This window comes from Piliocolobus tephrosceles, chromosome 2 (genome assembly GCF_002776525.5).
Source record: "Piliocolobus tephrosceles isolate RC106 chromosome 2, ASM277652v3, whole genome shotgun sequence".
Lineage (NCBI taxonomy): Eukaryota > Metazoa > Chordata > Mammalia > Primates > Cercopithecidae > Piliocolobus > Piliocolobus tephrosceles.
In genome coordinates, this window is record NC_045435.1 from 84,302,464 (window position 1) to 84,325,307 (window position 22,844).

At 43.9% G+C, this 22,844-nt stretch overlaps 1 protein-coding gene across 2 annotated transcripts in view; it reads left to right on the forward strand.

Annotated features, from left to right (window-relative positions):
- Window positions 1–22,844, forward strand: part of WDR82 (WD repeat domain 82) — a 34,367-nt gene that overhangs the window by 8,281 nt on the left and 3,242 nt on the right. Inside the window, exons 1-8 of one of the 2 annotated variants that reach the window (XM_023195517.3) lie at window positions 2,132–2,612; window positions 9,964–10,061; window positions 13,777–13,843; window positions 19,009–19,108; window positions 19,982–20,098; window positions 20,644–20,799; window positions 21,251–21,320; window positions 21,839–21,981. In XM_023195517.3, the coding sequence (XP_023051285.1) occupies window positions 2,452–2,612; window positions 9,964–10,061; window positions 13,777–13,843; window positions 19,009–19,108; window positions 19,982–20,098; window positions 20,644–20,799; window positions 21,251–21,320; window positions 21,839–21,981 (912 nt within the window). In that variant the 5' untranslated portion in view covers window positions 2,132–2,451. Of the gene's footprint in view, window positions 1–2,131; window positions 2,613–9,963; window positions 10,062–13,776; window positions 13,844–19,008; window positions 19,109–19,981; window positions 20,099–20,643; window positions 20,800–21,250; window positions 21,321–21,838; window positions 21,982–22,844 lie in introns of those variants that run through there. The other variant, XM_023195516.3, reaches the window with a different exon arrangement.

Consider the following 22,844-nt stretch of genomic DNA (forward strand, 5'->3'; position numbering starts at 1 on the left):
TATAATAGGGCAGGGAGCCAGGCTAGGAATTGGAAACAGTAAGAATGTGAAACAGGATGAGCATTTGAAGACCCTCTTAAAAACAAACAAAAAAAAAGACTGCATTCCAAAAATAATGCAGAAAGGCAAGTCTTGGGAGGAAGGTTTGGTCTTAACGGTGAAATCTGGAAAAGGTATAGGAAGTACAATACTTGAAAGATACCCCGAAAAGATTTCTTTTGGCCGGCAACATTCAGTAGATTACAGCTGTTTCTGTGGTTATTTTTGTAGATTAATATGGACCAAAATACGGCATCATCTTACTGGGCGCGTTCACTTCCCGAGAGTTCCAGAACATGGGCACTCGATCAGTCCTTGTTGCCTTCTAAACTATTCGAAGCAGACTCTGTATCAGCCTTTCTAGCTTCTGAAATAAAGGCACAGGAATTACAGGGAAGCAGAGTGAGTGATCTGGGGCGTGGAGGGTTTTTCTTCCATTGCTGTGCAGTTTGGAAAGTTGCCATCTATTCAAGTTTCACTCAAACCGGCTTTTTCCAGACCCCAGAACAAATTGTAGCCAGAAGCTCTGCTCTTTGTCAGGAGGCAATTATACCCCAGACTTAGCCAGGAACTTGCCCTCTTCCCTTAAAGAACAACTTCTCTTTATGTATAAGGATCCTGGCTCTCCTTTTACCCAGGGGGTTGGGATACAGCCTCTAGTTCTTTCTAGAAAGACCCCAGCTGTTCCAGGGTTTCCATTTTGTTTTTTTACCATTGCAGAGGTCTCTGGATATCACACCTTCCTAATAGCGACTGAAATGTCTCACAGCCTTTCCTCGTTTTTGTTTCTCTTTAGCTAAAGAAAGCAAAAATAAATAATCCCCATCTCCACTGTTGGAAACCCCAGGCTTAAATTTAACCCTTTGAGGAGCTTCACACAAGATAGAGAACTGTGAAGCCACATAGGTTGGCACTGAGTTTAACTCTTTGCCCATAAAGTTAAGGTTAGGAAGCTTGGTTCCTATTTTCTGTTCAAATACTGTTTTCCTTTGTTAGAGATAAACTTCTTTTAAGGCAAAGAATCACTTATATGACAGAACCTTTAGAATAATCCTGTTGACTACAAACAGGATAGTGCAACTCTTCCATATCTTGAATGTGGTGGTGATTGCATGACTGTGTATGGGTGTTAGAACATAAAACTAGCCACTAAAAAGGCTAATTTTTGGAGGGAGACCTCTGCTCTGTCGCCCAGGCTGGAATGCAGTGGCACGACTTCGGCTCACTGCAGCCTCCGCCTTTCTCAATTCTCGTGCCTCAGCCGTGCCATCATGCCCAGCTAATTTTTTATATTTTAGTAGAGAGAGGGTTTTGTCATGTTGGCCAGGCTGGTCTCAAACTCCTGAGCTCAAGCGATCATCCTGCCTCGGCCTCCCAAAGAGGTGGGTCGGAAAGGCGTGAGCCACCGCGCCCGGCCTAAAAAGGCTGATTTTTACTGTACCTAAAGTCTACCTCGATTAAGAACACCAGGCCGGGTGCGGGTGGCGGGCGGACTGCCTGAGGTCAGAAGTTCGAGACCAGCTTGGCCAACATGGTGAAACCCCGTCTCTTCTAAAAATACAAAATTAGCAGGCGTGGTGGCGCGCGCCTGTAATCCCAGTTACACGGGAGGCTGAGGCAGGAGAATCGCTTGAACCCGGGAGACGGAGGTCGTGGTGAGCCGAGATCGCGCAACTGAGCGACAAAGCGAGAGACTCCATCTCAAAAAAAAAAAAAAAAAAAAAAAGTCGAAGCTGTCTAAGCGGGCGCTGCAGTGGACTAGCGGTCAAGCCAGCCCGCGAGCTGCTCACCTGATTCACCCCCAAAACCGGCCTCCAGCGGCGTAGGCGACCCTGCAGTACCCCCTGCCACGCGGCTTGTGGTCGGGGCGCCTGCAGGAGGCGCCAGAGCCTTCGCAGGGGTTGCAATCTCGCGCAAGGGCCCCCAGCTCCCAAGGCACCCGCAACCTTCCGACCCCCGGGGAAGGCCCCGCGCGTCTGGGCCCCTCCCTGCCAGCAGCCAACCCTGCCACTACTACACTCCGCCGCGGCCGCGCTGACGTCACCATCCCCCACCCCGGCCGTCGCGAGGCCATTCCCGCCCCGCCCCCTTTCCCGGCGTGCGCCGCGGCTAAGGCTCCTCGCCCTCAGCTTCTGCCTGTCGCCCGAAAATGGCGGACACAATGAGCCGGCGACGCGCCGGTTGTCCGTGAGGTGGCTGTGAAGACGAACACTCGGCGAGGCTCCGCAGTTCAGGCAGAAGACCCTCGTCCAAGCAGCAGGAAGAGGAGGAGGCGGCCCAACTGTTCGCCGACTTCCCTCTAGCCGCCGGCGCGGCGCCAGCCCCGCCTGGGTTGGCCCCTGGGCAGCCCGCCCGTTCGCCGCCGGGCCCCGCCCCGGTCCTGCGCCGCCGCTGCCTTCCTCAGCCGCCGCCATGAAGCTGACCGATAGCGTGCTGCGGAGCTTCCGTGTCGCTAAGGTGTTCCGCGAAAACTCGGACAAGATTAACTGCTTCGATTTCAGCCCCAATGGGGAGACGGTCATCTCGAGTAGCGACGACGACTCCATCGTGCTCTATGACTGCCAGGAGGGCAAGTGAGTGCGGCGGAGGCCCTGGGCCCAAGTCTCAGTGCCTCCCTCCCTTCGGTGGCCCAGCACTGGTCTCTCGGCCCGCCCTCCGTCCCGACTTTAGCCCCCGGCCTATTTTGCACGCGTTCCTGCCAGGGCCGCCTCCACCCCGCAGCCGTCCAGGAGACCTTTTATTTTTTCTTATTTAAAAAAATTACGATAGTCATTTTATAATAGCATGCTTATTTGTATGTTTTCGGTCTCCTTTGAGCGCTATGCCTCGCTTGCCAAACCCCACCTTGACCTTGACCTTTAAACGCCCGGTTCGCCCACCCTGGGCCCAGCAGGTAGTGTTTTCAGCTCCTTAGGCTGTCAGAGGTGCTGGTCTGCTCCGGCCTCGACGCAGGACTGCAGGGGCTGCTCTCCTGCCTCCTTCGGCAGCGTCAGCTCTCTCTTCTGCCCTCTCCGCTATGACCTCGATTCCGCCCTGGCACTCCGCCCATCCCCTGCCCCTCAGCTTCCCGCGGCCTTTCTGCCGTCAGACAGCGTGGGTTGCAGTTCTTAACTGCCAGGATTTATTTGTTGTGCCTCTTTGAGCCCCCTTGCTTTTTCTTCGTGCTCGTAGCCTTTCTCTTATTCCTTCAAACTCGGTGCCTACGTTCATAAGTGAACTTTTCAGCAACATCTAAAACTTCCTTTTTGCCACACACAAACGAACTTGGTCTTCCCATCCTGACCTGAATGTGAGCTTCCTTTAAAACAAAGCAAGCATCGTAGAACAATTTCAGGTTTCCTTTCATACTTTTCTTTTCTATTACACTTTTTGGTCCACTTTGAATTCCAATTCTGATCATGAAACTTTTATGTTGCCACAAGTCATCTGGAGACCCACCATACCTGCATCTTTTCGCAAAATGTAAGCACAGCACTTTGACTTTTTCCTTGGGGGTCCTTGTCAGCCCCCTCACCGCACGCTTGTGGACTTGCAGCTCCTTGGAGCCAAAACTAGTTTAGATTAAATTTGTTTTACCCTTAGCCACCTTCCCCAAGAAGGCTTGCTGATGTTTGGTTTAATTCGGTGGCCTCTGGTTTTGTCAGACTTGATTTTGTTACCTAGTAACAGATATTATTATTATTTTGAGATCTTGGGTTTTTTCCTACTTTCTCCAGCTGTTCCTTTTGCCCTTTTTTTTTTTTTTTTTTTTTTAACTGGTGTCTTTCTTTTGGAACGTGTCTCTTCATTTGTGAATTTGATTATCTGAAATAATGCTAGTTTGGACTGAGCTATAATGGTATCCCCCCAATTTTTTTCCCACTGGGGCTGTGAGAAAATATGTAACTGGCTCTGGATCTGCCTGCAGTATGTGGCAGAGTGGTCTGCAGTGGTGGTCTTAAGGAAGAGGGAATTGTTAGCTGAACAAATACTTAGTTATTTGAGTCAGTGTTACTTCTTCAGTAGATAGATTTCTGTCCTGGTCTGGTCACTTGAATCAGTTTAGAAGAGGAAGTAACACTTAAAGGTGTGGTAGTAGGGTCCGCATTGTGGGGTCCTGGAGGAGTAATTTGAAGCTAGCTTGCATGAAATGTTTAATGCTTTTGCACAGATTAGAACCTCTTCCCAGAACCTCAGGATGGAGATGTATATCCTCATTTAAAGAAAATGAAGGTTGTGATAGCCTTTCTTTGCTGTTTGTCCCCAAATTTGGCATAATTTCGATTTGGGAAGGATGACCTTGACGGGAAGCCCTGTCTTTTTTTTTTTCCTTATGTTTTTGGGACAGAGTCTCCCTCTGTTGCCCAGGCTGGAGTGCAATGGCGTGATCTTGGCTCACTGCAACCTCCGTCTCCCGGGTTAAAGTGATTCTCCTGCCTCAGCCTCACAAGTAGCTGGGATTGCAGGCGCCTGCCACCACGCGCTGCTAATTTTTGTATTTTTAGTAGAGACGGGTTTCACCATGTTGACCAGGCAGGTCTTGAACTCCTGACCTCAAGTGATCCACTGGCCTCGGCCTCCCAGAGTGCTAGGATTACAGGCATGACGTGCTGCGCCTGGCCAAATCCTGTCTTGTTAAAAGTAAAATGCTAGTTTTGTGACATAAAGCAGTTTATTCACTCACATAGCATTTTTACATAATTACAGACGAACAGAAAGTTACAGCAGTGTTTCAGATAACTCCCATATGATTCAGTAACTGGTTACATTTTCTGCATTTGCTTCATCACTGTAGGTAAATATTTGTATGTACTGTGTGCCTCCCCCCACCCTTAGAGTCGGAGGTATCAAGCCCCTTTAAACACTTCAACATGGATTTTCTTTCTTTCCCTCCCTCCCTCCCTCCTTCCCTCCCTTCCTTCCTTCCTTCCTTTCTTCCTTTCTTTCTTTCTTTCTTTCTCTTTCCTTTTCTTCTCCTTTCTTCTCTTTTCTTTTCTTTTCTTTTTTTTTTTTTTTTGAGATAGAGTCTCGCTTGGCTGCCCAGGCTGAAGTGCAGTGGCGTGATCTTGGCTCACTGCAACCTCCAGCTCCTGGGTTCAAGCGATTCTCCTGCTTCAGCCTCCTGAGTAGCTGGGATTACAGGTGTGCGCCACCAAGCCCGGCTAATTTTTGTATTTTTAGTAGAGACAAGGTTTCACCATGTTGGTCAGGCTGGTTTCGAACTCCTGACCTCGTGATCTGCCCTCCTCGGCCTCCCAAAATGCTGGGATTACAGGCGTGAGCCACCGCACCCAGCTCAACATGGATTTTCTAAGCACAAAGACATTCTTACATAACCAGAGATCCAAATTAGGAAATTTAGTATTGATACAGTACTACAGGGCATGCTCTTTTGAGTTTTCGCTGATCAATTAATTGTGACCTTGTTTCATTATCTGTGGTGAAGGAGTGGCCTGGTAGTTAGGAAAGAACTGGGTTCTAGTTTGGCTTGTGACTAGGTATGTGACATTGGTCAAATTCTCTGGATATTAAACAACCTCTTTAGTTTCCATTCTAGGCAATAATATGACAAAAAGTTTTGTCACTAGTATAGGTCAAACCAACCTCAGAAGAAAAGAAGTATTTCCTTGGAAGACATGGTATTGTTTTTTTTGTTTTTTTTTTTTTTTTTTTGATACGGAGTTTTGCTCTTGTTGCCCAGGCTGGAATGCAATGGCGTGATCTGAGCTCACTGCGACCTCTGCCTCCGGGGTTCAAGCGATTCTCCTGCCTCAGCCTCGTGAGTAGCTGGAATTACAGGCATGCACCACCATGCCTGGCTAATTTTGTATTTTTAGTGGATACAGAGTTTCTCCATGTTGGTCAGGCTGATCTCAAACTCCCAACCTCAGGTGATGCACCGCCTCAGTCTCCCAAAGTGCTGGGATTACAGGCATGAGCCACTGCGCCCAGCCTTTATTTTATTCTATTTTTTTTTGGTTTTTTTTTTTTTTTTTTTTTGAGATAGCCTCACTCTTTCCTAGGCTGGAGTGCAGTGGTGTGATCTTGGCTCACTGCTGCAACCTCTGGCTCCTGGGTTCAAGCAGTTCTTGTGCCTCTGCCTCCCGAGTAGCTGGGATTACAGGCACCCATCACTATGCCCAACTAATTTTTGTATTTTTAGTAGAGATGAGGTTTCGCAGTGTTGGCCGTGTTGGTCTCAATGCCTTACCTCAAGTGATCCACCCACCTCGGCCTCTCAAAGTGCTGTGATTACAGGCGTGAGCTGCTGCACCTGGCCCTTTTTATTTTATTTTTTTTTTAAAGACAAATGTCTTCCCCTGTTGCCCAGGCTGGAGTGCAATAGCATGCTTATAGCTCACTAAAGCCTTCATCTTCCGGGCTCAAGCGATCCTCCCACCTCAGTCTCCAAAGTAGTTGGGCCTACAAGCACTCGCCAACTTACTTGGTTATTTTTATTTTAGTGGAGACAAGGTCTCACCAGGTTGCCCAGGCTGGTCTCAAACTCCCGAGCTCAAGGATCCTCTCACCTCCCAAAGTGCTGGGATTACAGGTGTTAGCTACTGTGACTGGCTGAAGACATAGTATCTTTATTAGATGACCCTAATGTTAGAATTTGGGAGTTTGAAAATGGCTAAAGCAAGATTTTGTATGCTTAGTATTTTCCAGTTTACCGGTCATTTAAATTTCCTTTATAATGGAGTTCACCCGTTGAGTGATATTTCAACTTGGAAGAATATAAAGGATGTTGTTTGTGGTAGGTAAAGCAAATTACTCAAAGCGAAAGGTTAATACTATTTTCCTTGTTGATGCTTGATCACCAGAATTGGTTGGAGGAAGGAAGCTTACCAAAATATTTGAAAAATGCCGTGCATGTACTTTGTAAAACCCACATGGATGCAGTACAATATAATCTTGCTTTCAAATTAGGAAGTGAGTCCAGGTGAGGTGGCTCACACTTGTAATCCCAGCACTTTGGGAGGCCAAGGCAGGCGGATCGCCTGGGTCAGGAGTTCAAAACCAGCCTGGCCAGTGTGGTGAAACCTGTCTCTACAGAAAAGTACAAAAATTAGCTGAGCCTGGTGGCAGGGGCCTGTAATCCCAGCTACTCAGGAGGCCGAGGCAGGGAGGCAGAGGTTGCAGTGAGCCAAGATCGTGTCACTGCACTCTAGCCAGGGTAACAGCGAGACTCTGTCTCAAAAACATAAAAATAATAAAAACCAAATTAGGAAATGAAATGAGGCAATAGATTTCTGTTATTAGGAAAAAAAAATCTCAGGTTAGTGTTTCTGATAAATTTGAGACAAATAGACCAGATCTAAGTGGAACCAGAAGTTTTCCTTATATTATTCCCTTTTAACTTGTCAAGTTAGAGTTGGCTTTTCACGTTCTTTTTTTTTTTTTAAGACAGAATTTCACTCTTGTTGCCCAGGTTGGAGTGCAATGGCACAATCTTGGCTCAATGTAACCTCCACCTCCTGGGTTCCAGTGATTCTCCTACCTCCGCCTCCCAAGTAACTGGGATTACAGGTGCCTGCCACCACACCTGGCTAATTTTTTAAATTTTTAGTAGAGATGGGATTTCACCATGTTAGCCAGGCTGGTCTCAGACTCCTGACCTCAGGTGATCCACCCACCTTGGCTTCCCAACGCGCTGAGATTACAGGTGTGAGCCACTGCGCCCGGCCAGATTCTGTCTTTACTATTGTAAATGGGATGAAATAACTGATGTAAAGTTCTTCCACTGGTAGAAGCAAAGTCAACTATCTAGAGAGTAAGTATACAGCCACACACTCAGATTCCCTCACTGGTTACTACACAGTAACCCACATCAGAACCCCAGACAGTGGACTTGGCGAAGTAGCCTTTGCTGATCTTTTTAGGAGTGAAGTATTATTTCAGTAAAGGTAAGAATGTGGAAAATCTAGTGCATTTGTAGTGAGAAGTCTTTTGGAAATGGGTTTCGTGTAGGGAAACCCTTGGCCTCACTTTAACAAAAATTGAAAGTGCGAATAATTGACTTCTTAAAGACTGCTTGAGTCATGTGATTGTTTTGTATCTAGATTCTGAGAGGATTTTACATTGAGAGGGTCAGCTTTCCTTTTCATAAATTGGAACTCTTGGTTAACATTGGTACAGGATTTATGAAATCCTTCTAAAGACCTAAGTATAGGACATTATGTTAAAGGCTTTCTTGTTTTCTGAATTGGTCATATTGGAGAGTTGTTTTAGCATTTGAATCTGGATTTACATAGATATTTAAGTCTCAAATTTTTCTTTTTCTTTTTCGAGATGGAGTCTCGCTCTGTTGCCCAGGCTGGAGTACAGTGGCGCTATGTCAGCTTACTGCAATCTCTGCCTCCCAGGCTCAAGCAATTCTCCTGCCTCAGCCTCCAGAGTAGCTGGGACTACAGGTGCTTACCACCACGTCCAGCTAATTTTTGTATTTTTAGTAGCGATGGTGCTTTTTAGTAGAGATGGTGCCATGTTGGCCAGGCTGGTCTCAAACTCCTGACCTCAGGTCATCCACCCTCCTCGGCCTCCCAAAGTGCCGGGATTACAGGCGTGAGCCACCGCGCCTGGCCTAACGTTTTTCTAATTTAACCAGTATGTGTTAGAGTTTTTGGTTAAAGGTTCTGTTGAGATCAGTTTTAGCCTTGCTCTTCAAGGTTCTGTAGAGGGAGACATTTAAGGAACTTAAACAAATGGAGATTGGTAACCTCTAGCTTGGAAATATGTGATTTTTTTTTTGTCTGTTTGTTTGTTTTTGAGGTAGAGTCTCACTCTCTTGCAAAGACTGTATTGCAGTGGCACGACTCTTGGCTTACTGCAACCTCTGCCTCCTGGGTTCAAGGAGTTCTCCTGCCTCAGCCTCTTGAGTAGCTGGGATTACAAGTGCCTGCCACCACACCCGGCTAATTTTTGTACTTTTAGTAGAGATGGGGTTTCATCATGTTGGGCCGCTCTCGAACTCCTGACTACAGGTGATCTGCCTGGCTCGGCCTCCCAAAGTGCTGGGATTACAAGTGTGAGCCACCACCTTATGGCCAGAAATGTGTGATTTTACATTAAAGTAAAAACAAAGGAACTATTTAACTGGTTTTGCTAGAGAAAGTTAGGCTTGCCTTCTAAAAGGCTCAGCAAGTGCTTTTGACCTGTAGGATAGGAAGGATGGATGTCTTCTGCAAGAGCAGGTTACATTAGCAAAGGCAAGCAGTTTTGCATCTGGTTTCAGTTCCTCTTTGTTGTAAGTTAGGATTTGTTTTGTGTGCTTTTCTCCCCAAGTAGATGTACAGCCAGGCATCACTTAGATGGTGATCATTACGTGAGTTTTTGTTGCACAGTGTCATAGAGTGTATTTACACAAACCTGATGGTATAGCCTGTACACACCTAGGCTGTGTGGTATGGCCCATTGCTCCTAGGCTGCAAACCTGTACAGCATGTTACAGTACTGAATACTGTAGGCAATTATAATATAGCATTAAGTGTTTGTGTATCTAAACATAGAAAAGGTACAGTAAAACAGTATAAGGAATTTTAAAAATGATACATCTGTTGTAGAGGGCAGCTCCATTATCATCTTACGAGACCGTTATCCTATGTGCTGTCTGTTGTTAATAAAAATGTCATCACATGGCACATGACTATTTTTTCTCAAAGCTTACTTTTGAACATTGTAGTAAAGACTGAATTGAATCCCCAGATTTACTTTTACTTCCTACCTAACCTTGCCATTAGGTGTTCTAAGGTGGAAAGCTTCTTCAGATGGCTGTTGCTTGAGGGTTGTTTTTTCCCTTTTGGAAGAAATTGTTTCTTTCCAGTGTTAGAACTTACCAAAAATCCTCACCTTTGCTACATCATTCAAGTGCTTCTCTTTATGTGGAGATCCCAGATTTTGATGATGGAGAATGTTTATGACTTTCTCTTTCTATTTTCTTATCAGACCAAAGAGAACCCTGTACAGTAAGAAATATGGCGTGGACCTCATCAGATACACTCATGCAGCAAACACAGTTGTTTACAGCTCTAACAAAATAGATGGTAAGCAAGCCTTCTTTTTAGGAAGTTAAGGTCGTGGTTTCCTTTGTTAAATAGTTCGTGGAATCTTTGTGACTACTTCTGCTTTGACTATAGTTACTTTAGTTTAAATATTTTCATATAATGTTAGTAATGTTAATTACATTGTTTTGACTGAAGGAATGCTGGAAGCAAGCCATTAGTACTTTTGAAGGACTTGAGACTGAGTATGAAAAGTCTCCAATTTAGAGAGGGGAGTGGAAAAAGGAAGCAACTAATTGTATGTATGATTTGTACTTCCTTAAACTTAAAAGAACACTTTTAAAGCCGGGCGTGGTGGCTCACGCCTGTAATCCCAACACTTTAGGAGGCCGAGGTGGGCAGATCACTCGAGGTCAGGAGTTCAAGACCAGCCTGGCCAATATGGTGAAACCTTGTCTCTACTAAAAATACAAAAGTTAGCCGGGCACAGTGCTGTGCGCCTATAATTCCAGCTACTCGGGAGGCTGAAGGTGGAGAATCGCGTGAACCCGGGAGGTGGAGGTTGTGGTGAGCAAAGATCGCGCCACTGCACTCCAGCCTGGGCAACAGAGCGAGATTCTATCTCCAAAAAGAACACTTTTAGAACAAATAAAAGGAAAGAACACTTGACACACAGCAAGTGATAAACAACAGGACTTTTTCTTTCAAAATGATAGAGATTTGAGAAAAGTTTCACAAATGCTCGAACTATGATAGTTTAAGGGAAGTTAGAACAGTTTTGGTATTTTCCCAACCTTAGTCACCTCTGATTCCAGGAATGTTTTTTGATCTAAAGAGTAAAGAGTTACTCTTAGAAATTGAACTTGTGAGTTTCTTTCTATTATAAACAATCTCTGTTTTTACCTGCATTTCTCTAGATAAGTCCTAAGAGATTGTCTTGGTAACTGAACTGTAACACTTATTTTCATGTTAGGATTCTTTAATTTTTTTATTTTTGTTTATGTTTTATCTATTTTGTTTTGTTTTGTTTTTTCGAGACAGAGTCTCACTCTGTTGCCTAGGCTGGATGGAGTGCAGTGGCGCGATCTCAGCTCGCTGCAACCTCCACCTCCCAGGTTCAAGTAATTTTCCTGCCTTAGCCTCCCAAGTAGCTGGGAGTACAGGTGCGTGCCACCATGTCCAGCTAATTTTTTGTATTTTTAGTAGAGACAGGGTTTCACCATGTTAGCCAGGATGGGTCTCGATCTCCTGACCTCATGAGCCACCATGCCCGGCCTATTCTTTATTCTTTTGAGACCGAGTCCTGTTCTTGTTGCCCAGGCTGGAGTGTAATGGTGTAGTCTCGACTCACTGCAACCTCAGCCTCCTGGGTTCAAGCGATGCTCCTGCCTCAGCCTCCCAAGTAGCTGGTATTACAGGCGCCCACCAACACGCCCGGCTAATTTTTGTATTTTTAGTAGAGTTGAGACTTCACCATGTTAGCCAGGTTGGTCTCGAACTCCTGACCTCAAGTGATCTGCCTGCCTCAGCCTCCCAAAGTGCTGGGATTACAGGTGTGAACCACCACGTCCGGCCAGGATTCTGTTTTCAAACTTATTTCAGTGGTTTATTGACGATCATCTCACATTTTGCAGTAAGGATTTTTTTAGGCCAGGCATAGTGGCTCATGCCTGTAATCCCAGCACTTATGGAGGCCTTGGAGAGTGGATCACTTGAGCCCAGAAGTTTGAGATAAGCCTGGGCAATGTGGGGAAACCCTGTCTCTACAAAAAATACAAAAATTAGCCAGGTGTGATGGGATGTGCCTGTAGTCCCAGCCACTTGTGAGGCTGAGGTGGGAGGATTGCTTGAGCTCTGGAGGTCTAGGGTGTCGTGAACCGTGATCACACCACTGCATTCCAGCCTGGGTGACAGAGCGAGGCTCCATCTCAAAAAAACAAAAAAGATTTTTCTAATGTCATTCCACAAGGATGGCTTATACTGCTATTTTGGCTGTACCTATCTCAGAGCAGATTCAGTGGACGTCTTTTTTTTTTTTTTTAGTTTCTTTTTTTTTAAATGAGACTCTTCTGCCTGTACTTGATTTTTAGTAAGTATATCATTTCTACTTTCCATACCTGTATTTCAGAAGTGGTTTTCTAAGGAAGCAGCATAGTTAATGATTTTGGACAAGAATGTAAAACCTTACGATCCTGAGGAAACGTGTCTGTGTGATCATCTGAATGACTGGTTTATTTCTTCTGTTGGGCTGTTTTTCTGAGTGATTAAATGAGGATTCTCCAAATGTGGTGCGAGATGAGGCAAATGTGTGGCACTTGTAGCTTTGCTGCCAGGCCTCTGCTGTGAGGATGTTCCCTTTCCTGTCTCAAGTGCATCCTGAAGAGTTCCTCCAGCGCTCCGTTTCCTTTTGCCTGATTCCAGGCTGAGGTAGTAGTTTGTACAGTTTGAGGGTCTATGATACCACCCGGTACAGGAGATAACTGTACAGGCCACTGCCTTGCCAGGAACAGCGCGCCAGCTGCCAAGTGGGGCTGAGAGGATGGCGTCGCCCTGCTCATCTCTGGGAAACCAGGTAATGGGAAGGAAGTCTTTTTCTTCTTAGGGCAGGTGAGTCATTGTTAGCAGTAGAATAACTAGAAATACTTCGTAATTGTCATTCAATAAGTTTGAAGATGTTTTCAAAGAAAATTGTGTAGTGTTCAAGCTATGGAATATACAAATATCCCTATTCCCCCTCCCAAGTTAAATGCCCTCTTATTAGAAAGCACCCCTGTGAAGCCCTGGGATGACTCAATGCTTTCAACCCCTTTATTCCTATGTTCTGTTTGCCTTCAGAATGTTCTTTCCATGCTTTTCTTTCTGCATTTTGGTACCATTTTCCCTTAGCTGTTTCTCAACAATTTTTCCTTATTCCTAGTCTTTTTAAGGGGATAATACTTTCCTCTTTTGCAGTTTTATTCTTTATGGCACTTCATTTCTCTACCACTACCATCTTTTTTGTTTGTTTACTCTTTCAGATAGAATCATTTGGTTAAGAGTGTTTGTCTTATTTTTCCCCCAAGCACAAATCTCTGATTGTTCCTTTCTTTAATATTGTTAAAATCTCACTGCTATTACTCATTGGTATAAGGATTTGGTTTTTTTAATGTCTTAAGATCTTTTTAACCCAGATCTTGACATCACTTCTCTGACCTTTTGTTTATTTTCATTGTAATTTGTGTATCCAATTGAAGAATGTTAAATAGGTTGAGGGTGGGTCAACACACTGATAGATAACTCTAGACAATAATTGCTGCTAGGGTTCAACCTGATCTTCAGTTTAACTGCCATGGCTGCTCACCTCTTTAAGTCTGTTTGCTCAACAGCCACGTATTTTTCTTTAAGGTTTGCCATTCTGTGGACACTAGACCAATATCTAAAATTATTATGTGTGCTTTACTCGTTTTGTTTTTTGGCCAGGGTATATTTGCAGGGTGCGAGTTGCATTGTTATTATGAAGAAGCCAAATTGGTAATAAAATGTGTTTTCAAACATTGCCTTCTATGCCATCAACTTAAGAACGTTGCTTTTGAGTTAGGTGAAATCTACATGCCCACTCTTCAGCTGCAGAGTAGAATTATTCACCATTATTTATTCATGCCTTGCTTGGGATATAGAAGACAAGGGATTATTTGACCTTGTCTTTTCAAGATGAAAATGCAAAGTAAGTTTATTTTAAACAGTATGATATCATCATACCTTGTTTGTCTTTTTACAGATACTATTCGTTACTTGTCCTTGCATGACAACAAATACATCAGATACTTTCCTGGACATAGCAAAAGGTAAGACCCATGTATTATAGAAGCAGATAGTTCTTTTATCCCTGAGGTTACCCAGAGAATAGAAGGCTAGAGAGAGCTTATTAGTGAACTGAAGCTACTTCCTCACTACTGTTTGGCATTCTTCATCTTCTCTTAAATAGTCAACTGTTGATTTACTAATGTTATAGAAGTGCGGGGGTAGGTGTTCAGAGATATCTCAGTTGAAATATAACTAGGCCCAGTGCAGTGGCTCACACTTGTAATCCCAGCACTTTGGGAGGCTGAGGCAGGCGAATCACTTGAGGTAGGGAGTTTGAAACCAGCCTGCCAACATGGCAAAACCCCATCTCTACTAAAAATACAAAAATTAGCTGGGTATGGTGACAGGCACCTGCTATCCCAGCTACTTGGGAGGCTGAGGCAAGATAATCGCTTGAACCTAGGAGGCGGAGGTTGCAGTGAGCCGAGATCGCACCACTGCACTACAGCTTGGGTGACAGAGGGAGACTCTGTCTCATATACCTATATCTATATATATGTATTTCTAGTTATATATATATAATACATATATAATGTGGGTTATATATAATTTTATGTAAAATTTTATATAATTATATATAATTACATATGTATATATATATATGTACGGTAACGCAGGATGGTTTTGATTGGTATGGAGCCCTGACAGAAGATAGCCTGAGAGCCTCCTGTTAGGAGTTGCACTTCCAGGCCGGGCATGGTGGCGTAATCCCAGCTCTTGAGGGAAGATTGCTTGAGTGCAGGAGTTTGAAACCAGTCTAGGCAATATAGTGAAACCCTGTCTCTACAAAAAATACAAAAATTAACCAGGAGTGGTGGTGTGCGCCTGGAATTCCTACTACTTGGGAGGCTCAGGCATGAGAATTGCTTGAACCCGCGAGACAGAGGCTGCAGTGAACCAAGGTGGCGCCACTGCACTCCATCCAGCCTGGGTGACAGAGCAAGACCCTGTCCCAAAAAAAGAAAAAAAAATGTTGCACTTCCAGTTGGGCAGGCCATTTGTGTTGCTGAAATAAGAAGGCAGCCAGTGGTAACTATAGTTTCAGACAAAGGATGGCTCATGGTAAGTAGATGTTTTTGCTTGTTTGTATTCAAATTAATGTTCACAAATGTACTATTTGTAATTTAGAGTTGATGCAGCTGTTTCAAATGCTTTCCAATCCTCCCAATTATTCAACCTCTTGACTTCCTGATTTTTTTTTTTTTTTTTTTTTTTTTTTGAGACAGAATCTCGCTCTGTCACCCAGGCTGGAGTGCAGTGGCGCAATCTCTGCTCACTGCAAGCTCCGCCTCCTGGGTTCACGCCATTCTCCTGCCTCAGCCTCCCAAGTAGCTGGGACCATAGGCACCCACCACCAAGCCCAGCTAATTTTTTGTATTTTTAGTAGAGATGGGGTTTCACCGTGGTAGCCAGGATGGTCTTAATCTCCTGACCTCGTGATCTGCCTGCCTCAGCCTCCCAAAGTACTGGGATTACAGAGGTGAGCCACCGCACCCGGCTGACCTCCTGATTCTTGATAGATGACTTTGTCCCTCCTTTTATGAGAAAATCAAGGCTGAACAAAATGAGTTCTTTCAACTGGGCGAAGTGGTTCAGGCCTGTAATCGGCACTTTGGGAGGCTGAGGTGAGAGGATCACTTGAGTCTGGGAGGTCGAGGCTGCAGTGAGCCATGATTGTGCCACTGTACTCCAGCCTGGGTGACAAAGCAAGACCCTGTCTCCAAAAAAAAAGAGTTCTTTTAAACATCTATCCCTTCCACCTAAATTCCTCTCTTCCTTGGAATCCTTTCCTTGAGAAAGCTGTGGTCTTTCTTTCATAAAACAAACCTTCCTCTTTCTGCTTGCTTCCATCTCCTTAATCAGCTTTTCCTTTGCTGCCTACAAATTTACTTGGTCTTTCTTATCTTAAGTCTACTTATTGACCCTATCACCCACTCCTTTTCACTATCAAACTTGAAAGAATAATCTGCACATTCCCATCTCTACCTCCTCACACATATTCACTGTTGAAATCTTTTTTGCACTAGTCCCAGAATCATCTGTGGGGCTTTATCCAAACCTTTGTCCTTCATTCCCTGCTGCCTCTAGTTAAAACCCACTGCTTTGGGCTTTTCTTGGTGCTTAACCTCTCAGTAAAACTTACTTTCCCATGGCAAGTGACTTTTCCCATGTCAGTTCTGTTCTTGTAGTTCTTAGCCTCTGTTTTGACTCTAAAATAAATACTCTATCCGCTTTCTTGTGATTTTCTATCTCCATCGCTGATTTCATTCACCTTCATTCAGGTAGCTTCCCAAATCAGTATTTTTAGCTCATATCTGTTATGAATTTCAGACCCACCTTCCATCTACAGGTTTTGTTTGTTTTTTTGTTTTGTTTTGTTTTTTGAGATGGAACCTTGCTCTGTCACCCAGGCTGGAGTACAATGGCATGATCTTAGCTCACTGCAACCTCCGCCTCCTGAGTTCAAATGATCCTCCTGCCTCAGCTTCCCGAGTAGCTGGGATTACAGGTGCGCACCATCATGCTCGGCTAATTTTTGTGTTTTTGTAGAGACAGGGTTTCACCATGTTGGCCAGGCTGGTCTCAAACTCCTGACCTCAGGTGATCCGCCCGCCTCGGCCTCCCAAAGTGCTAGGATTATGGGCAGGGCGCCCAGCACCACCTACATGTTTTATACACATCTTTGTAGCTGTCTCTTCTGTCCAATACTCTTTCCAATACTCAGGTCCAGTAGTCTGTCCGTCATTGTTACATTCTTTGGGCCAGCTTCTCTCTATCTTCCTCATATTTCTTCATCTCTGTCTCTTCCAATTCTGGCTCAAAGCATCTGTTGTCAGTGCACTCTTTTTCCCTTGCCATGATATTCAGTGAGTTGTTAAACTATTTAGTTTTCCCTAGGTTTAACCTCATGTATTACTTTCTTCTGTGTTCTCTCCTTTGCTTCTGCCCTGGCTCACATACCCTGTAAGGTAAATTATTGTTAGCTCCTAATTAATCATCCCATCTCTTACCATCCTGCTTCAGCATCCTGGATTGCAGTTTGATTGCTTCACCATCTCCCTTAATGGTTCTCTACATTTTCCTTGCTCCTTCCTCTTGTAGTCAGGTTCTGCCCCTTCTGGCTCTGACCCATTTTTCCCAGCATTTTCTCCTACCGTTCCCATTAAGGTGAACTCTCGGCTACTTCTTGAACATGGGCTTCGTGCCTTCCTGTCTGGCACCTGTCAGAAAGGTGTCTCCCTTCGAAATCCTTTCCACCTCAGATGTTGTATCTTTCCAGAAGCCATCTCTGGTTCTCTTGGAGTCATGTGGACTGAATAGTTAAAATTCCTTACGCTCGGGGTCTGTCTTCTCCATGTGTTCCCTGTACTTCTCAGCATAAGAGTCTTGTACCTCCTCTGAGCTCTTGGGCTGAATGCCATGGCATATAAAAATTACATGTCCACAATGTGTTCTGCTCATTCTGGTTTTTGTTTTTTAAACGGTGTCTTGCTCTGTTGCCCAGGCTGGAATGCAGTGGTATGATCTCGGCTCACTGCAACCTCCATCTCTGGGATTCAAGCGATTCTCCCGCCTCAGCCTCTTGAGTAGCTGGGATTACAGGTGCACGCCACCAGGCCTGGCTAATTTTTGTATTTTTAGTAGAGATGGGATTTCACCATGTTGGCGAAGATGGTCTCAAACTTCTGACCTCAGGTGATCCGCCCACCTTGGCCTCCCAAAGTGCTGAGATTATAGGCATGAGCCACCGCACTCGGCCTGCTCATTCTGTTTTATTACCTCCTCAGCATTCCCAGGAAATTTTGGCTTTTAACAATATCTTTTAAAATTTTAAGTTGAGGAGCTGGTGCAGGTGTTAGTAGAGTTACATTGGAAGAAAATGTTTTTAAGTGAGTGCCTCTTGATGGTATAACCACAAAAAAAGGGATCAAATTAGGAATACAGTTGCTGTTAGCGTAGGCTTGTGGTTCTCTAGGTGTGATGCCCAAAACAGCAGCCTCACCCATCACCTGGGGCTAGTTAGAAACTCAGATTCACAGACGCCAAGTCAGGCCTACTGGATTAGAGGCTCTGGGAGTAGATCCTAGCAATCTGTTTTAACCCACCCTCCAGGTGATGCTGATGCCACTTAGGTTTGAGAACATCTGTGTAGTCCTCACACATCTTGATAAAGAATCATGTTTTTTTATGTTTTTTTAAATTGAGATACAGTCTACATACCATAAATGTTTCCTTTAAAAATGTACAATTTAGTGGTTTTCACTATATTTGCAGAGTTGGACAACTATCACCATTGTCTAACTTCAGAACATTTTTATCACTCCAAAGAGAAACTCTGCACTCATTAGTAATCACTGCCCCAGCCCCTACCAACCACTGATTTACTTCTGTCTCTATAGATTTGCCTATTCTAGACATTTTGTGTAAATGGATCAGTTAATATCTGATCTTTTGTTTCTGGCTTCTCAAGGTTCCTCCATGTTGTCACATGAAGCAGTACTTTATTACTTTTTATTGCCAAATAATATTCCAGTGTATAGATATAGCACATTTGTTTGTCCAGCCATTAGTTAATGGACATTTGGGTTATTTCTACTTTTTGGCTATTATGAGTAATGCAGCTCTGAACATATGTGTACATTTTTGTGTGGACATATATTTTCAGTTATCTTGGGTAAATACCTAGGAGTGGAATTTCTGGGTCACATGGTAACCCTGTTTCTTTGGAAAAACTTTTCCAGAGCAACTGTACCATTTTTACATTTCCATTAGCAATGTGTGAGGGTTCCAATTTCTCTGCGTCCTCACCAACACTTGTCTCTCTTTTTATAGCTATGCTGGAGGGTGTGGAGTAGTATCTCATTGTGGTTTTGATTTGCATTGGAATCATATATTTTTATTTTGTAGCTTTAATTTTTTTTTTTTCATTATACTAGTTGTCTTTGTTCCAGATATGGTTGTGGTATGTGTGTTTTAGTGTGCTTCTTAAAATGGCAATTTCAGGAGAACAGGTGTATATATATATATATATATGTGTGTGTGTGTATATATGTATATATATATATGTAGGCAGAGTGATTTAGAATTCACATCCAATTTTTGCTAATATTTTGCATCAACTCCTATTTATCTCAATGTATTGCAGGGTGGTGGCCTTGTCCATGTCACCTGTGGATGACACTTTCATTTCTGGGTCTCTTGATAAGACCATTCGACTCTGGGATCTCCGGTCTCCTAACTGCCAGGTAATGGTACCTCACAGTTATGCTTTTTGAGCATTTTCTATGGTAGGCCCTATAATGAACTCTACCTCTCAAAGAAGGGAGAAAACAGTGGTTCCATTCTGGGATCCCAGGGTCTTTTTAAATTTTGGAGAAAATCTGTTTTCTTAGTTGGTAGCTGCTAAGCAAATACCCTAATCTAGTGCAGATTGCATTGTACTCTGTGGCTTAATCGTTGTGGAGTTTTTGTTGTTGTTTTGTTTTTGTTTTTGTTTTGAGACAGGGTTTTGCACTTGTTGCCCAGTTTGGAATGCAATGGTGCGATCTCGGCTCACCGCAACCTCCACCTCCAGGGTTCAAGTGATTCTTCTACCTCAGCCTCCCAAGTAGCTGGGCTTACAGGCATGCACCACCATGTCCGGCTAATTTTGTATTTTTAGTAGAGACGGGGTTTCTCCATGTTGGTCAGGCTGGTCTCCCGACCTCAGGTGATCCGCCCACCTTGGCCTCCCAGAGTTCTGGAATTGTAGGTGTGAGCCACTGTGCCCAGCCGGCTTAATGTTTTTAAAAGTGTTCCTAGAGCTTTTAGCTTCAAGGGATTTATTTTTATTTGAATTCTGTGTCTGTAATATTGTGCAGTTAGAGTTGATCAGAAATTGTTGTCTGGAGACCTGTTTTTTAAAAGCTTCATTTTAGTTTTATGTTTGCTTTTTCTGTTCTGTAGGTAGGCTGATATCTGTTTGTATGCCTTTCTTAGTTTTAATTGGGAAAAGTAAATTATATAGTGGTAGGGTCCTGGATTCATTTTTTTTCCCCATTGTACTAGCAGTCTTTGGTTGTTCCAGGTGTGGTTGTGGTATGTGTGTTTTAGTGTATTTCGTATTTCTTTTCTCTTAGGGCCTCATGCATCTGCAGGGGAAGCCAGTTTGTTCTTTTGATCCAGAAGGGTTAATTTTCGCTGCAGGTGTCAACTCTGAAATGGTCAAACTTTATGACCTTCGTTCTTTTGACAAGGTAAATCTTTGAATCTTTGAGCTATCTTAATATTATGGTGAAGTAGACATGTAACTGCTTTTTTTTTTTTTTTTTTTGAGACAAGAGTTTTGCTTTTGTTGTCCAGGCTGGAGTGCAGTGGTGCAGTCTCGGCTCACTGCAGCCTCTGCCTCCCAAGTTCAAGTGATTCTCCTACCTCAGCCTCCCAAGTAGCTGGGATTACACATGCCCACCACCACGCCTGGCTAATTTTTTGTATTTAGTAGAGACGGGGTTTCACCATGTTTGTCGGGCTGCTCTCAAACTCCTCACCTCTGGTGATCCACCCACCTCAGCCTCCCAAAGTGCTGGGATTACAGGCGTGAGCCACCACGCCTTGCCCTGTAAGAGCATTTTCTACAAAAAGAAAAATATGGTAGATATTAAGAGAGTGGCAGAGAAGTAGCTCATTCTCTGCTTTCCTTAGTCAAAAAGGGATCTAAAGGAATAGGATGGGAATTGGCTCTAGCAGAAGAAATTGTTAATATGCCTTGGGCCTGGGGCTACTATTTTTTTATCTTTTGCAGGGGCCATTTGCTACCTTTAAGATGCAGTATGATCGAACTTGTGAGTGGACAGGACTTAAATTCAGCAATGATGGCAAGCTCATCCTCATTTCCACCAACGGCAGCTTCATTCGTCTCATTGATGCATTCAAAGGAGGGGTGATGCACACGTTTGGGGTGAGCTGATGGCCTTCGACCATGGCTGTTTCCATGCTCATACTTCCTATGCTAAGAATTATGTTAGCTGGTTGGTGGAGACCAACAGTTACTCTTGACTTACTCATGAAGGCATGCACTTGTATTTTCTTCCTGCTCATTGAACTTACCTCCCTTGGATTCTGTAGACATTCATTTCTCACCAAGTGACCCAAGTTTGGTATTTAGATATAAAATAATGTCCTAACAGTAAAGTTTTCTTGCCCCCTTGAGTATACCTTGAATACAGAGTTGAAGGTGGGAGTGGATTGTCAAGGATGGCAACCACATTTGGAAGCTGGGTGGTGTAGTACATGACAAGGAAAGGGTTTCATGGAAAGGAAGGTGATGCATGTGCTAAGTCAGTGTTTGTAGGCAGTCGTTTTTATCAATGGCTCTGTAACAACAAAAGAACTGCTCTGTTTTGTTTTAGGGTTATGCCAATAGTAAAGCTGTCACACTGGAGGCTTCATTTACTCCAGACTCTCAGTTTATTATGATTGGTGAGTTTCCTTTATCCCCTGTGGGGGTTATTTCTCTGGTACTATGCATTTTTTTTGTTTAAATTATTAACTGAGACATTATTATCTATTTGATAGATGTTCTCAGATTTCTGTATAGCACATTATGCCAAAGACATAGTGTCTTTTAACTGCCCTGACTGGACCAAAATTTGAGTTAAACTCTATAAGCACTACCTTATTATTAATACTAATGTCCTGGTGTAACCCTGCATTCAGTCATCTTAGTGGCTGCTTGTCGGTAGGGTAATGGTATTCGGCCCCTTTTTTAGATGAGAAAACTGAAGTCAGAGGGGAAGTGATATGCCTGTGAACAAATAGCTAGGGTCAAGATCAGTTTCCAAAGTGTTCTTCCTTCACTGCCTCCCGTCCCTCTCAATTTTGCGTGAGGGATGGGTCCTAAAGCTTGGCCTATCCTCAGACCTCAATCCATGTCTCATTTCCAGTTGTCTTTGCATTGTGTCTTGAGCTGTTACATTTTCCTTGAATATCCTCTTTAGGTTCAGAGGATGGCAAGATCCATGTCTGGAATGGAGAGAGCGGTATAAAAGTAGCTGTGTTGGATGGTAAACACACAGGCCCGATTACCTGTTTGCAATTCAACCCCAAGTTCATGACTTTTGCCAGCGCGTGTTCCAACATGGTATGTGAACAGTAAGAGGTGTCGGCCACTCAGGGACCCTTTCCAATTGAGGTGGTGGGTGCCTCAACAAGCACAGCAAGCTGTGTTCTACATACGTAGATTACAAGCATCCAAGTACATGTTTCTCAACTGGTGGTTTCCCTATTTCACCTCCTATTATTTGACCTCTGGCTGGGCTGGTTTTGTCTTTCATTTTTATTTTTCTTCCTAGAGGTGGTCAGGAATCACCTTTGAGCTCCAAGGAGATCATAGGCCAGTTTTTGCTCTGGACCCTAATTTTAGGTCCAAACTACCTGGGCTATGCTTGGCAATTTTTTTGCTCCTTAAAATACTCTGAACTGGCCTATTGTGGTTTCAGTTTTCCATTCCTGTTGGTTTATGCCAGATTCCCAGAAATTTCTACAGTTGGTCATAACTCACCACTTAGAATTAACTCCAGGCCATTGTCTCTTCCTAGATAATACTAACAGAATAAAGGATCAGTGAGTCTCAGCTCCGGTTTTCCCTTGTGATCTCCTAAACCTACCTGGGTATTCGGGGATGAGACATTTCATTACTAGCCTACCCAGAACACATTGCCCCCTTGCTTTTTTTTTTTTTTTAACCAAGAAAAAAAATGTTAGAAGAAATACAGCAAAACCATCTGGTTCCTTATTTTTTACAGCCCAGGAAGGAGAGGACCTGTTGGAGGTAACCTGGTGGATTAGCAATGAAGCCAGGTTACCTATTCACCCACCTCCCAGGCAGCACTCCTTGTTTTATATTCCTTTAAAAAAAAAAAAAGGGTCTGCTCTGGTGGAAGGTGTTCAGTGATTATTGGAGAAAAACAGAACCAGTTTACTTTCACATAGAGGGAAGAGTGT